This window comes from Talpa occidentalis, unplaced genomic scaffold (assembly GCF_014898055.3).
Source record: "Talpa occidentalis isolate TD23 unplaced genomic scaffold, MPIMG_talOcc4v2.1 talOcc4.12, whole genome shotgun sequence".
In the NCBI taxonomy this organism is placed as follows: domain Eukaryota; kingdom Metazoa; phylum Chordata; class Mammalia; order Eulipotyphla; family Talpidae; genus Talpa; species Talpa occidentalis.
Genome location: NW_023601212.1, coordinates 52,377,159 through 52,394,113, shown reverse-complemented (window position 1 = coordinate 52,394,113; position 16,955 = coordinate 52,377,159). Strand labels below are relative to the sequence as shown.

General features: G+C 35.7%; 1 protein-coding gene across 1 annotated transcript in view; it reads right to left on the bottom strand.

Moving 5' to 3' along the window:
- The window catches only part of PLA2G4A (phospholipase A2 group IVA), a 150,558-nt gene that overhangs the window by 28,483 nt on the left and 105,120 nt on the right, over positions 1–16,955 (bottom strand). Inside the window, exons 11-14 of the mRNA XM_037506320.2 lie at positions 14,593–14,730; positions 14,414–14,506; positions 10,485–10,556; positions 7,600–7,842 (exon numbers count right to left, since the gene is read on the bottom strand). Of these exons, the coding sequence (XP_037362217.1) occupies positions 7,600–7,842; positions 10,485–10,556; positions 14,414–14,506; positions 14,593–14,730 (546 nt within the window). The remainder of the gene's footprint in view (positions 1–7,599; positions 7,843–10,484; positions 10,557–14,413; positions 14,507–14,592; positions 14,731–16,955) is intronic.

The following is a 16,955-nucleotide window of genomic DNA, read 5'->3' as shown; positions in this document are numbered from 1 at the left end:
CTGGAAATCTAAAGATTTTGGGGGTATTTTTTTTCTTGGAAGAGAAGAGAACTGGAACAATGGCCTAAGATGGAATAAGGTATGTTTGAGGAACAAGAAGGTGAGTAGAAGCAGATGCCAAAGGGTCTGAAGGAAAACAGGACTTGGAGATGATTAAGTTCATGAAAAAATAATATTGATAACATGAAGTTCTTCGTATTTATGTGTGATGCTCCTAACTCACTTCCCAGGGAAAAGAAATGTGATCAGAATTGAATTTGAGTTGAATGAAATGATATGCAATTGCTGCGTTCTGGCCCTTTGTTCCCACATTGGTTTCCCTTGTCCTATTGGGAAGAAGATGGGCAATGTGAAGCAGGAGGTCTGGCAGAGTAGAGCAGCATGAAGGTGTTGACACTAAATAAACACTGTGATCTTTGAATAAGCTATTACACCCATTCTGCAAGCATTTTCATAGATGAATCAACAAAATCTAGAGGGTCAGACCAACCCATATTTATAGCATCACTTATAAAATATAGCTATTAACCATCTCATGGAACTGTTGTGAACGTTAGATAAAAAGAATCATTGAAATATTCAGGAAAATAGAGGTGGCCAGAATCCAGTCCATGTTAGTTTACTCCCTATAGTTCTTAATAAAGTGATACTGACTCTAATTATTTTATTTTAAATCTTTTTTTAAATTAATTAATTTATTTATACAAGAACCGGGGTACAGGCCAGATGTGTGGGAGGGTGAGAGGATTCACCAGAGATAGAACGGGGAACAGAACAGGGAGACTGACAAAATACACTGTTGAGGGGAGCAATGGGCGAGAGAGGAGAGATATGTTTTGCCATGTGGGACCTTGGCGGGCGGGCCAGGATCAGGCCGGCCAGGATCGAACCAGCGCTGAGGAGGCTGTGGACAGCTTCACAGTGCTGCGCTCAACTGCCTGCGCCACCAGGGGAGGCCCACTCTAATTATTTTAGCTAATATTACTTATTATATTTTGAGAGCAAGAGATCAAAAATGAAGGCAAGTTTTTAAATTCTTACTGACAATTAAATCCACAATCTTCATCAACAATAAAAGCTGAAATTAAAACACTAATGAACAAAGTAGCCATGAAATTTAATCAATGTGAATTGAAACAGTTGTTAAATTAGACCTTGATTGTTACTTAGGAGATACTAATGTACCTCTAAGTATCTAGAGTGAACAGAAAAACATGTGTTTTCTTTTCTCAAGTCTATTAAAAATTTCCATCTCTAAAACACAGAATAAGAATGTTATAAAGATTTACTAATGTTTATGACTAGGGAAGGAAAGAGTTTACAGCTGAGGGAGTTTATATTGCCCAGAAAAGCTGAAGGAAAGAGGAGTGAATGAATGTCCTAAATAAAAAACACATTTGCTACCAAAAAAGAAAAAGAAAAAAAAAAAAGAAAAAAAAGAAAGCAAGCAAGCTATGGGGGAGAGGGAGCAATAAATAAGAATAAGGTCATGACTGAATAAAAAGGTGGGCCAAGTTAAAGAAAAAAAAAAAACAAGTCATATTATATTCAAGGTGAGTACTTAGGTCAATAAGGAGAGAGGAGATAAACAGTCATCTTCAGCTAATTCTCTTTCTTATCAATATCAATTAATAATAATAATTATTCAGTAATAATGTACTTTGCCACCAGCCAAGATTCTAAATTTCTATCACAGAAACTGAAGTCTGATAATTGGCAAATTGAAAGATGTATATTATTAAACCCAATTTTAATGTTTATTCCCTTGAAATTTTAAGTGTTTAGAAATTGCATGTGAATTTTTTTCCCACATGTGTGAACTTCTTAAAGGTGAAAAATTATAAGTCTGTCTTATGTCATGTTTTAAATATTTTACTAAGAAGCTGGAAATTCATTATTGAGTACTTTTATTTCTCCTACAAGAAGTTTTATTTATTTTTGAGTACCTGTGATACACTAAAATTTCACATGTAAGTTTTTTAGCCTTATTTTTTTTTACAGATTTATTTATTTATGCATACAAGAACTGGGGTACAGGCCAGAGGTGTGTGGGGTGAGAGGATTCACCAGAGACAGAGTAAGGAACAGAACAGGCAGATTGACTGAAGTACACTGCTGAGGTGAGCAGCGGGTGAGTCAGCAGAGGTCTCCTGAGCCATGTGGGTAGCTCTGTGGCCAGGAATTGAACTCATGCTGCAGTAGTTGCAGACAGCTTCATAGGTTGTGTCTTAACCCCCTTGTGTCACCAGGGAGGCCCAGATTTTTTATCCTTATAAGACCCTTACAAAGGAAGTGTCATTAGTTTCATATTAAAGATGTGAAAGTCCCAAGATGTCTACTTTCACATTGATGGTGAGAATCAAGATTCCAAGCCAGGCTGACAAAGTCTAAATTCTATGCAGGTCGTGACACTGTCACTTTAGAAAGTGGCATGGCCATAAAACTAAAAGCCTTTAAAGTGGATACTTTAAAAAGCAATAGCTACAATGTATATCTACACATGCATGTAGTAATCATTAACCTATGTTAATATTTATATTTGATCACAATTAAATATGAAGAATTAAAAACATGTCAACAGGTTTTTTTTAAAAGCCATGATTTCCCCTAATATAAGCAACTATAATAACTCACAAATATTTTTCTTTGGTTTCATAAAATTAGTGCTTTTTAAAATCTTTGCTAAAAGACTAACGCAGACCAATTATCTCATATTTGATGTGATTAGCCCCTTTTCATCATGAAACTGCTAGTCTACTTATTTCCTCTTATAAATTCAAGATTACATTTGAGAGAAAAATCACTATCTGGTACAATTCCCTGCTCTGGCATGTATCCGGACACCACAGTTCCAATCTTCTAGATATATTGACAGGAGGTGGTCTTGCTAAACTTTCTTGCAAAGGACATAGTTTTGCAAGATCAGTAGATGTTCTATACGTAAAATCTATGATCAAATACGTTTGAGAAGTACAAGACTCAATAGCTTAAAGTAACACCCAATTATGTTATGTGTTCCTATTCTCATCACAATTCCTGTATCAATAGCACTTTTTAATGAAGATGTTACTTGGTCCTCACACTACCTCTGTAGCATATGTACCACTGTTATTTCTGTTTTATAAGTAAACCCAAGCTTATGCAAAGCAATGGCTTAACATTGTCCAGCTAATAAATATCATTTGGGATCAAATGTAAGCCAGTCTCCTTTGAAAACACTATACTCAAGTCATATTTAAGTAGGATTTCTCATAATCATAGTAGCCCATTACATGTAAAGAGGGGGTGGAATTGTTAGTTTTTCCTAATTTATTTGAACCTGATCCTGACTTTTTGTATAACGTACAAATATGTCATGTGGAGAGTTTGATAAATGCAATTATGGAAGAATATTCTCCCATAACTTAAAGCATACATGGCTTCCAAACTTGTGAACAAGTTGATTGTATAGAGATATGCTAGTTTTTAATTATGTAAGACTTCTTTAAAGCAGTTCAGCTGGGGATATTTGTGATGGCCATTTTATAAACACATCACACAGATTCAGTTTACAAATTTATAAATATTTGATGTCTGTATTTTGAACTCTGACTTAAATTAAGACATCTCTTCAATTCTTATTCCAGCTGGTGTGTATCTCAGTAAATTACATAAGCACAAAAGTAAACAGGAAAGAAGGCACATGGCTAGTGGACAGATTCTCCAGCTATACAACTATTCAAAAATAAACAAATGAGGGGAATTTCTTCATCTCATCAGTTCTCTTGTTTTTAAAAGATCGTCTGCAAAGGAAAGTAACAGACACAAAGGTAGCACACAAATTTTTTCATGTTAGGTTGAGGGATTGTTCTATAAATTCTAAGATGCTCAATTTTTAATTTGTATATATAAAATTATCACAGTATAAACTAAAATGCAAGATTTTAATAATATAATATCTAGATTAGAAATATTTTTTCTGCATGGGGGAGATAAAAATATAATAGCAACCTTAATGAATGTTTTAATCAAATTATGGTATTTTGCATATATAGTAACTATATTTAAATGGAGATTTTATGAACCAAATGATTAGGGTTTATAACAAACCTTTTAACTTTTCATTCCACACACAATTATTGCAAAATTGGAAATAACCAGAAGATGATAAAAAGGAACTAACTTAATAAAGACCTTGCCTGAGAAGCACTAATTTAACTCAATAAATTCAGTCTATAATAGTCATTTTTAGTGATGTTGATCTGTCAACAATAAATTTGAAACAAACTCATCACTGACCTATGAATTTTGATTAAAAAAACCCAACACACTATACTATAAACAATTTTCAATTAGATAAATACAAAAGTTGGGTGAAAAGAATTTTAATAAGATACACACTAAAGAATGAAACTTAAAGTTGCTTGCAAAGATGATTAATTTAACAAAATTTAAGGTGAAAAATTAGAAAATATCTCAAAAAAAGAAATATTTAGTGTCTATAATACCATATTTTTGGATAATTAATATTTTGTATTTCCTAGTATTACTTTATGAAAACTCTTTGACTCTTCTTTCCAAAAGCACCAAATAAACAAGTCAGATAAGGTAATGTATAACTATTATTCTCCAAACACAACACAGAGGGCAAGGGAGATATACATTTGAACTGACTTACAGTTTCATCAAATCAGGTATTTTGGTTTTTAGTATTTTTGCTTACTAAGATATATCAGAGTTTTCCTTCATGAATCTAAAAGTTTTTAATTTTATGACAGTAAGGATTACCTCTATCTTTGCGGGACCCCTAGAACCAAGTAATTCTGTAAATACTATGTGAATTCAAGAATGAGCGTAGGAAACAAGAAAAATGAGAATGCAGAACAATTTGAAAAAAGGTGAGGATAAAGATTATCAACTTTATCCCATAAAAAATACTGGGTGGGAGCACAAGGAACTAAGGTGATGATGCGCAGGTGAATTGGTGGTGGAAATTTTATGGGGACTACACCTGATCTAAAATACATCCAAATAAATTAATTATAAAAAAATACAGGGTGCCCAGTTAAATGTAAATTTCAGAAAAACAACTTTTTAGCACAAATATGTCCCAAATGTTGCAAGATTCATATTTACAATATATACCCTGTATATAAATATGTGTGTGTGTATATATATATCTTTACACATATATATGTACATATAAGATGTTTTTTGAAATTCAAATTTAACTGAGCAACCAGTACTTTACTAAGTGATGATAACACCTCTGAATCTATATAAAATATTGCAAAACTACCAGGAAGTTGTTAAAATATGGAGCACAGAATACAGACTGCGTAAACCACAGAAGGTTCTGTGTTGGGTGATGTCATCAAAGTAATAATCTAAAACAGATGTAATAAAGTACACACAAAGGAAACTTCCAATTTTACATCAGTAAGACAATGACTAATCAAATAAAGGACTACACAGATGAGCGTGTAAACAGAAGGGAAAGGCTTCTGGGCAGTAGAGAGGCCTGTGTCCTAATGCTAACTCAGTTGAGCAATTTTAGCAAAGATGATTAACTATTTTCCTTGATCATCCTTTTCAATGGAGTAAAAGAACTGAAGACTTTTTCTACCTCTAAATGCCAAGTCTGAGTTTATTTAAAAAGACTATCATCATTCATTCACAAATACAAGCTTCTAAGAGACACATTTACTTGATATTGCAACAGCAGTAAGTATAATCATGCATCACAAAATAAGACAATGACATGGCCGATTACATGATGAAGTGCTTTCCAATTTTTGGATGAATTTTAAAATACACATTGATTTTTATCACAAATAGACTTTTATTACAGTTATTGTAAAAAGATTTGGGTTGCAGATATGTAATCAGTTCTGCATCCTAGCCTAGACTTTGATGCCATAAATATACAAAATAGTGAGTTTCTGTTCCTTCTATTTAAACAGCAGGGGTAGGGGCCTCCCTGGTGGCCTAGGGGTTGAATCTCAGTACAATCATCACTATGGTCTGAATTCCATGCCAGGCCAGGGAGCTAAGTCACATGGGGCAGCAGACCTCTTCTGTCACACCTGCTGTTGCCCTCAGCAGTGTATTTCAGTAGATCTACCTATTCTGCTCCTCACTCTGTCTCTGGTGAATCCTCTTACTCCCCACCTCTGGATACACCCCAGTTCTTTTATGAAGAAAAAAAAAGAAAAAAATTAAATTAAAAAAATAAAATCTTAAAATAAACAACAAGGGTAACGTAATGTTTTTGCAATATCCCTTAAGTTCAAACAACAAATAGAAACACCACCACCAGGGCCTCCCTGGTGGCACAGGTGGTTGAGTGTAGTGCTGTGAAGCTGTCCCCAGCCTCTGCAGCATGGGTTTGATCCTGGCCCGCCAGGGAGATAACCACATGGTGGGGCAGACCTCTCCTGTCTCGCCTGCTGCTCACCTCAGCAGTGTATTTCAGTCAGTCTGCCTGTTCTGTTCCCCACTCTGTCTCTGGTGAATCCTCTCGCCCTCCCGCACATCTGGCCTGTACCCCAGTTCTTGTATGCATGAATAAATAAATCTTAAAACACCACCACCACCAAAGCAACAATATAATATAAAGTCACATCCTAATTTTCATGACTTCATACAAAAAATACAAAAATATTTTGTAATTATGATTTTTAAAGAATAGCAGAAAAACTTTTGGTAAAATTCCCACTTAAGTTTTTGTAGTATCCTGTCAATGTTTGTAGGCAAAACTAACTGAGAAATGACGTTTGGGCAGTTAAGGGAAAAATGATGGTATGATGAAGTAGAAAAATTTTAGATATGTTAATAATCAGAACAAGTATTGCCTACTAAGTAGTCACCAAAGCAAAGTTAACTTTTGATTTGGGGACTCCATGGAAGTGAAGAATAAAGAGGACTGTTTTTGGGAATTTGGGTAGGGCACAAATGTGAAAATGAGTAGGTTCTTACCATGTGACCTTGAGGAAGTCATCTAACCTTTCTGAACCTGTGGGACAGATCTGAAGGACACTGTAGACTGGCGAGCTCAACTCCGCTCCAGCCCCTATGCTGCATGCATTACTGCCCAGGAGTGGGCTAAAAGCCACGGTATCAGACTCCCTTACAGCTCTGATCTGCTGAGACATGTTCCTTGCCAGGGAGAAACGCCCTTGTGAGATGTGAACGGGGAAATGAAACAGGTTATGTTTCTGCTCTTCTACAGCCAAGCACAGTGATGGGATGTTTCTGAAGTGTTGGAGTCATTCCTGTACACTCAGTGTGAAGCCTGCTCCTCCAGCCTTGGAACAATTTTGTAAGAACCTAATTGTCTACTTTAAATCCCTTTCAGTTAAACATGGTAGAGAGTTTCCTGTTTTCTGAGAGTGGCCCTTGACCCACAGAGAAGATCTAAGGACTCTCTCATTATGTCCTGCTGACCATTTCCTGTGCCGTGGACTGTATTTCTTCCCCAAACCAGTAATTCAAAACCCTGGACACATTAACTGCACGTTGGTGTAGTTGAATATAAATGAGTAAATCATGACAATAGTGATAATGTCTCTCTCTACCAATGGACTATTAGCTGCCATGGATTATATTTTATGTACTTACCTGCCACAGCGGCATCCAACTCATCTTCATCCAGTGATTCTTGTGTGGCAAAGTCTCGGAAAGGAGACAGTGGGTAGGAGGTATTGAGATTCAAGCCCAACATGAAGTTGTGCACCTTCCCAGCACGTCCTTCTCTGGTATTGAATAAAGTTGAATCACTCACCAAGGCCATTAACATACGATGGACCCAACTTGCTTGATTATCATTTTGATATTCTCTTTCTGCTTCTTCATTTTCAGTGCCTAAGGAAAAAAGAAAGATCATGATATGGATTCTCATATCCACTTTTCTCTTTAAAAAAATGTTCTTTGGGAACCTCCCTGGTGGTGCAGGGGTTAAAGACAGCTCTATCAAGCTATCACCAGCCACTGCAGCACAAGTTCGATCCTGGGTCTACCAGGGAGCTACCCACATGGCACAGTAGACCTCTCCTGTCTCACCTGAAGCTCCCCTCAGCAGTGTATTTCAGTAGTTCTGCTTGTTCTGCTCCCCACTCTCTGCGGTGACTCCTAACCCCCCACAGCTCTGGCTTACACCCCAGTTCCTGTATGCATAAATATTTTTTTAAAAGATGTTATTTGGACAATTGAGTATTAAAATGAACCATGAAGTTCTGTGACTTTTGATCTCACAAACACCTATTGTTGTAAACTAACAGAACACAGGCTTCCCTGGTGGTGCAGCGGGTTGAGCACCACGCTTTGAAGCTGTCTGCAGTCTCTGCAGTGCGGGTTCGATACCCGGCCGGCCAGGGAGAAATCCACATGGCGTGGCAGACCTCTCCTGCCTCGCCCGCTGCTCCCCTCAGCAGTGGTCCGTCTGACTGTTCTGCTCTCTGCTCTGTCTCTGGTGAATTCTCTCACCTTCCTGCAACTCTGACTGTACCCCAGTTCTTATATAAATAAAAATAAATCTTAACAAAAAATAAGCTAACAAATATTTCAGTTAATCATGTTTTGTTCTTAAATTGTTCTCACTTTACCTTTTATTGAGGGTGTGCTAAAGAGTTGTTTTTATTTTAAGTTGTAAATGGATATACCTTTTCTTGGCAGTGGCATTTGGCTTATTCTTAAATTTCAACTTAAACTTCTTAGACATAAGACAAAAACAACTAATATAGGTGATCAAATGTACTGATAACCTATAGCAATTAACTTAATAATTTACAGACCATTCTCACGCCTACTTGATAGTCCCTAAACCAATACATACTTAATTCTAGAAATGTCAGGTATATGCTGTCTAGCTCCTTTGTACTGACTAACTTCTTTTGTTGGAGCAAGACAGGATTAAACTAAATTAAATAAGCAAGAAGGAGAAAAATAAATACCAGATGTTGTCACTTATATGTGGAACAAAGAGAAAGCAAGGAAAAGATCAGACAAAGACAAACTTTAGAATCAGCCATTGAAAGCTGACCATAGATCTGAGTCATCCAGGAGGGATGGGGTTTGGGGAGCAGAGAGCACCAGGGACTATGGTGGAGGACTGTTGGTTCTTTGGTGATGGGAGAGCTACATTGACCTCCTGAGAGGAGAAATCCTATATTGTTGAAATATTAGCAAGGATGTAAAACAGTGGTACTTCGTTAAAAAAAAAAAAAGAGGAAGTATTTTGAAAAAACAAAGGGTACTGCAATGGAAAAAAAAAGACATTTGAAATAAAAAAGACTTAAGCAACTAAACTAATTTAAATGTAAATTATGAAGGAGCCATAATTAAGGCTCGCTTCCCTCCAGGGTAGGGCTATTTTGGGGTTCCCACCTAAGGATCAGGGGCTACTGTGTCTAATGAGGCAAATCACTGTTTGCATAATGCAACAGCAGTGTGATAGGCTAATGGGGACTCAAATTCAGATCACCCCTACTGGGCATGTCTGGTGTTGGGTTGAGAGCTCTGCCTAGGGGTGGATTTCCTTTTTGAAAACTTTCACAGGTGGTTGCACACTGTCAAGCTGCATTTCCCAGGGAAGATGCTTTTTTCTAATTTACCAAAACTCAAGAAGAAGTAGCAGACCAGCTATGAGAAAAGAATTTCAATTTCAGAAATAATTTGGCAAGGATAAAGTGGTCTTTTCCAGTATCTATACCATGGCTGGTGAAATTTGTTAAGTTTTGGACAAGAAAACATTTAATATCTTCTTAGCTCTAGATGATCAGATCTAAAATAATATAATAGGACATGTTCAACTATTTGTTATAAAATCTCTATTTTAAATAGTGGGAACACTTGTAGAAATGGCTGTGTCAAATATACTTTGTACACTCCATTTTACCACATAACATGTACAACAAATATCCCAGATCTTGGCTTACCCTCCCCTGACTCCATCACTGACTGTCTCCAGCCACACCAAGATGAAAACTGCCTTGCCAAAATGTAGAAGGACCCATCTAGCCTGCAAAGTAATATATGCAACAAAATTCTGGGTAATTCTACCCATTTTCATCATTGTCCCCTTCCTAAGAGGTGGAGTGTTGGCAATGGGATAAGTCTCAGGAACGGAGCTAGAAATCACATGTAATTTAATAATAAAATTTCAATTTTTAAAGTCACATAAAAATGTTCCTGAATCATGATTTCATGCCAAGAAGTCTGTTGCTCTAAATAAGACTGCAAATGAATTTAGAATTTCTACCATTTCATTTGCTCAACTGGTAATACTTTTGAGATATTAAAAAGAAAAGAATAAGGGATGTCTTTGTGCTGCATATTTTATTGCATATACAGCACTTGATTCTTTGAGTAAGAAGTTACAATTCTATCATTTTGGTGCCTGAGCAAACCATGAACCATTAGCATCTTCAGTAAGAAAATTGGATATAATGAGTCAGATCTTCTCTGAAGGGACTTCTGCTAGACAAGGTCTTGGCTCTCTGACTTACCTTTGGGTTCATGTGATTCATCATCGCTGTCTGAGCTATCATTACTCACAATATGTTTTGCAGTAATATTTTCTGTGGAAAGAAAAAAAATCAGTTGAAGGATCTCAGGTGTCAATAGTCACAATTAAATTTACTGTAAGGAAGTAATCTGAGCCAAAAATCACAGAGTGAGGTCCACCAGACTTGAGTGGAAAGTTAGATCAATTTAGTAAATTTAGACTTATTAGAATACTAGTTTTTTTTTTCAAATTTCTCAATGAAGAAAATTTTCTTGAACATGAAATATTAGGCTAAAATTTAATCATTCATATATATAAAGGAGAGAAATCTTGTTTATCTTAATTCCGATAAAAGTAACTTGACTGGGGGCCTCCCCAAGTGAAGGGGAGCAAGGGGTTAAGACACAACCTATGAAGCTAGCCACAGCCACTGCAGCACGAGTTCGATCCCCAGTCAGGGAGATACCCACACAGTGCAGCAGACCGCTCCTGTCTCGCCCGCGGCTCTCCTTAGCAGTGTATTTCAGTCTGCCTGTTCTGTACCCCACTCTGTCTCTGGTGAATCCTCTCATCCCCTACACCTCTGGCCTGTACCCCAGTTCTCATATGCATAATAAATCTTTTCAAAAAAAGTAACTTGACTGTAGGAAACTCCATGTTATACCAAGAAAGTATATATTTTTAATTAAATATGTTCAAATGGTATTTATGAAGATAAAGCAGGATAAAACCAAAAAATACTGGGTTACAGAACAGTTGACCAAATGGATGAAAGCTAATATTTTTTTCGTTTTCAACAACATTGAAAGTTGTCTGATGAAATATGTTTTCTTTTTGGTCTTGATAATTTGTGCAGTTATTAAAACATAGCCACAGATACTTAAAGCAGACAGGCATAGAACCCAGTATCATAACCAGTTTTTTTTTTTTAATAAAAGTGCCTTAATTATGGAGCACACAAATGATTTATAATCATCATTTGTAGAAAAATCAAACTTACTTTGGATACTTATGTGAAAATATTATGTGTATAGTGACACTTTTTGTATGTGTTTCTAGAGTTACAATTTTTATTTTTAAAGATTATTGGTTTCCCCATATTACCCTGTGTTTATTTATTGTACCCACATAGTGTTATATAGACAGATGACCAAGAATGGATAGGAAAGGGTTGATAAATGCTTGAGGAGATTGACTGACATTGTTTTTAACTTTACACAGCTAATACTACTGGCAGGATTGCATATGTGAATTCAATAAAAGAAAATGTTCATGAGTAAGTATTATTATACATTTTACTTTATAACTATTACACAAAGTAATTTTGCTATAGAGAAGAGGGAGGTATTAAGAAATGATCTACTCCAGGGCCTCCTTGCAGGTCTTCTCTGGTAGCCTAGGGGATAAGTCTCAGCTCTATCACTGCCAGGGCCTGAGTTCAGTTCCTCCCCAAGGAGCTAACCCACATATGGCACAGCAGACCTCTCCTGTCTTGCAGCTTGCTCTTCTTAGCAGTGTATTTCAGTAAATGCATCTGTTCTGCTCCTACTCTGTCTATGGTGAATCCTCTCACACCCTACCCAGTACCTCTGGTCTATATCCCAGTTCTTCTACACATAAATAAATAAATCTTTAAAAAAGAAAAAAGAAATGATCTACTCCAGATGTCACATACAACACATGTGTCTCTAGTTCTATATGCATTTGGGTAGGAAAAGAGTTTCTTTTCTAAAGCATTTATTTTTTTTTTTTTTGTGGATACATTTGATATTCTCTTTTAAGATAATGGCTAACCAAGCTATTATTTTTTTATATAAGGAACATTTCATGATATGAATATCTAAATATTCTGATATTCTGTATTAATCTATTTTCCACCACAGTATAATGTATAATTCCATCTGATAAAAAGCTCAGATTACTCATATTCAAAATTTCTTGAAAGGCAACAACTTTCATTTAGTTATCTGCCTACAGTCAGATTTACCTTCCAGGCCTTCTTCAGAAGGGAAAGAAAAATCCCAAGCCACCTCTGAAAACTCCTCTATGAGGTAGACTTTAGTCAGCCAGTGGATGACAGTCACAGGGCCCAAATATCCCCTCAGTCACCTCTCAGGTCTCCCCATTACCTAATCTGAGATAACACGTATCCTGTTGACTGGGAATCTCAAGTACCACCTTCCCCAAATCTGACATAAATAAAATGTCATCAACCACTGGCCTCTGAGGGAGGCTTGGAACAAGACTATGCAGAATAAAAGTCTATCTTTTCCCTGGCCTTCAGCCACTGTCTCACCCACCTTCAGATGTGTTATTTTAGCTCTATTTGCTTCCTGACTGAAGAGGAAACGATAATAAACCCTAGTCTTATCTGGATTATTCAGCTGAGAAGGAACAGAAGGAAGCAGCTTCAGAGCATGGGGTACTTCTTTTCTTTTTCTCAGAAATCTTCACATAAAATAGAGAAGGTTTGATATTTCTACAAAGTTAGAGTCAAAAACAAGATATTCATCTGGGAGATAATAGTTATTAAAATAAACCAAACCAATGCATTTCAGAATTGTGGTTGCTCTTACAAGAATGTGGCTCTGTAGTGATACTCAGGCAGGCTCAGGAGTTCCACCGATCTTGGTTGCTTCTAACTGAGGGACGCTCACAAGACAGCAGTAAGTTTAAGCATCAAGTGCTTTTGTTAATTGTTTTTATTATTAAAAAAAAATCTTTGGCTTTAGTGCAATCATTAGATCACTTTTCCAATACTTATTGAAAACTACCCCAACAAACAACTAACACTGTTGAAAATATTAAGAATGGGCCTCCCTGGTGGCCGAGGGGTTAAGTTTCAGTGCTATAACCCCTATGGCCTGAGTTCAATCCCCGTCCAGGGAGCTAACCCACATATGGTGCAACAGACCTCTCCTCTCTTGCTTGCTGTTCCCCTGAGCAGTGTATTTCAGTAAATGTGCGTGTTCAGCTCCCCACTCTTTTTCTGGTGAATCCTCTCACCCCCTTGCACCTCTGGCCTATACCCCAGTTCTTCTTTGCAAAAATAAATAAAAATTAAAAAATAAAGAAATAAAGTTCCTTTAAAAAAAGAAAATATGAAAAATTACAGAAAGTTACTGTACATAATATACAAATTTTAAGTTAGTTTGTAAATATGTTACAATTGTATTCTTTTTTGCATAATTTTGCAAATCTTTAATTAAATCAAGTGTTGGTTTCTAGTGTTGATCATAATACAGATAGCAAGGGAGATACTGAATATATTGATATGTCATATTTTGTTTGCTTTAAGTCGAATTCAAGTTCCTCTAGCATCTATGTTCCTATCATTCTTTAATTAGTCCTCAATTAAGTTTGTCTACTTTTTCAAGTTTTGTAAATATTATTTCTAATTATGGGCAAATGTCCTTATTTTTAAGAAAGTCATTTATATTAATTTACTAGACATGATACACTTTTCCCTTCTTTTTGGTATGACTTAGCTATAAGAAGCTAAGAGAATTCTATTAAGTTAGTATTTAAGAGTAAGCAAACTGATAGGCATGTTTTTATCTTTAAGTTCAACTATTGATGAATCTAATCTTTAAAAAGCTACCTTTATTTGATATAGGAGTATTCTCTATACAAATAACAATACTTTGTGTAGATGTATAATAAATAAAAGGAATCAAGCACTAGTAAAAATTATTCTTAGAAATCAAAATTTTTATGAATTTTACAACTTCTATGTCAGAATAACATTTGTCATGTATTTGTGTCTGTGTGTATACGTTATTTTTAGGAAATGTTTCAGTAAATTAAACCAAATTATTGATAACTTTAGAGAAATTACAACATTTTTGGCAATTTAAATTCCTCTATATATACTTTAATGAAATTTATCAATGTAGCATAGTTATCACTGTAAATATTTTGTTGCAATACCTAATTCTTCCTCCATTGTGCAACCTTTATTTTGTGAGCCAGAAACTCCCAAGACTCTGTTGAACAATATAGAAAAGGCACTGCCCCAGACACCTAAAATAAAGCAAAAACAGAAAAATCTTAGAATGCACACAGATTTTAGTTGTCAAGCAAACTAGTGGTAGATTTTGATCACTTACCCATTAAGAAGTGCAGAGGGTTTTCTTCATATTTCTTCACAACTGTTCCCATAAAAAATTTGCTTCCAAATAAGTCAGGAGCCATGAAAGTACCATATTTAGCCATGCCAATCTCATATGGACTAAATTCAACCCAATCTGAAAAATTACAAATGTTACACAAATAAAATAAATATAAGACATGCCAAGTATGTAATTTTCAATTATTCTACTAGTCATGTTGAAAAAAAGGTGAAAAATAATTTCAATAACATTTTATTTGACCAAGTATATCAGAACATTAGGATTTCAACATGCAATCAACAAAAATGAAAAATGATTTTTTTTTCCATAAAAAGCAATCCATTATAGGAAAATACTACAGAGATGTGCAGTTAAAGATCACTTCAACAATGACATGATCATTCTCTTTCTTTTATATAACATTAAGATGATGTGGTATCTAGGGCTTCCCCGGTGGCTCAGCAGTTGAGCGCTGGGCTGCGAAGCTGCCTACAGCCTCTGCAGCACCGGCTAGATCCCCAGCAGGCCTGCGAGGGTCCCACATGGCGCGCAGACCTCTCCTGCTGTGCCCACTGGCCCCTTCAGCAGTGTGTTTCGTCAGTCTGCCTGTTCTGTTCCCCGCTCTGGCTGTGGTGAATTCTCTCACCTTCCCGCGCTTCTAACTGTACCCATTGCTTGTATAAATAAATCTTTTAAATAAATAAATAAATAAAAAAATGTGGTATCTATACACAATGGAATACTAAACAAATATAAAAAAAAGATGAACTCTTGCCATTTGGGTAACATGGATGGAACTGAAGGAGAATGGGCTAAGTGTATTAAGTCAGAAGGAGAAAAACAAATACCAGATAGTTTTACTTATATTTAGAATATAAAGAAACAAAACAAAGGGTCAGGCAAAACCAAACCCCAGAAATCTGTAGAATGAAGGCGAACAGAGGACAGTAGAGTGCAAAGTGTGGAAGGGGTCCAATGGACTACGGTGGAGGACCTTGGGACCCTCGGTAGTAGGTGTGGTGTTGTAACATACACCTGAAGAGATGTGATCTATATCTCTGAATCATATACAGTGTTGTAACCAATGCTACTTCAGTAAAATTAATAGAATAGAAAGAAGAAAACAGGAAAAATAACCAGTTGTCCATTATGTATATTGCATTTATAGAAGTCAGGGGGATCTTATAAATGAACAAGATAGAATACAACTGAATAACTTTTGTAAAGGGGCAGGAGACCCCATAATCTATGTACAGGACTGTGGGTGCCTTGGTGATGTGAGGTATGGTAACATGCATCTAAATTGGTGTGAACCTATACCCCTAAATCATGTACAGTGTTGTCAACTAATGTTACCTTAACTAAAAAAGTCACACAAATATCATTAAACATAACTTTTAATTATATGGTAAGTAAAATATCAAAATATGAATACAAATGTGGAGTAATCAAGAAAAAAATTCAAGACATCTTTTGTAAAGCCCATCTTAATTCTAAGGAACAGAAAACTAAAAATTGCTGACTCAGATATAAAGTCCATGAAGGTGATAGAACAAATTAAACTCTTTCTCTTAATGTACACAGTTTAAAAAAATGGAAGAAAGTGTTTTCTAACATTTGCCTTTTCCTCATCCTTACTTTTGCTTATTCTCCTATATTGTAACTCACAAGATTACACTGCAAAGTGTTTATGCTGAATGGCTTAAATATTTTATTTTACTACTGAAGTGTTGCTCATATGTTGTGCTCATTAAATGCAATTTACTGACCAATGGTACTTTCAAAATGAAAATTTTATATTACCACAGCAAGGTAGTGAGATGGAAAAGTAAAAACTATTTAACAATTAAAACAACTAACATTTATTTGTTTAAAATATTTAAAAGGGGACAGTAATTAAAGCTATTCTAAGAGGGAAGGAAGACATTCTCTGATATTGTTGGAGCAAAGTTGCTGATAAAATTTCTGTGAAATAAAATAATTTGGTTCTTTGATTTTTAAAATACAACTCAGAAATATTTTGACTTTTCCGAATACTCCTTTTCAAACTAAGCAAATTTTAAAGAAACAAAATATCAACATGTCTTCATTTGAGTTTACTTCTCTTTCTCAAGTAAAACTACTTGAGCCTTCATAATATGCACTACAGATGTCTGATGTGAGTACAAAATCCAGATGACTAATACTTGATGGCTTTGTTCAACTCTGCTGGAAAAAACAGCTTGAACCTTCTTATCATTTCAGCTTAAACAATGAAGGTTATTTGAAAGTACACTGTTCAGCTCAGCAACAATATCACAGTTGGACAGCGAGTCCAAATCAGACACATTCAGGTCCAAAGACTACCAACTGGACATAAA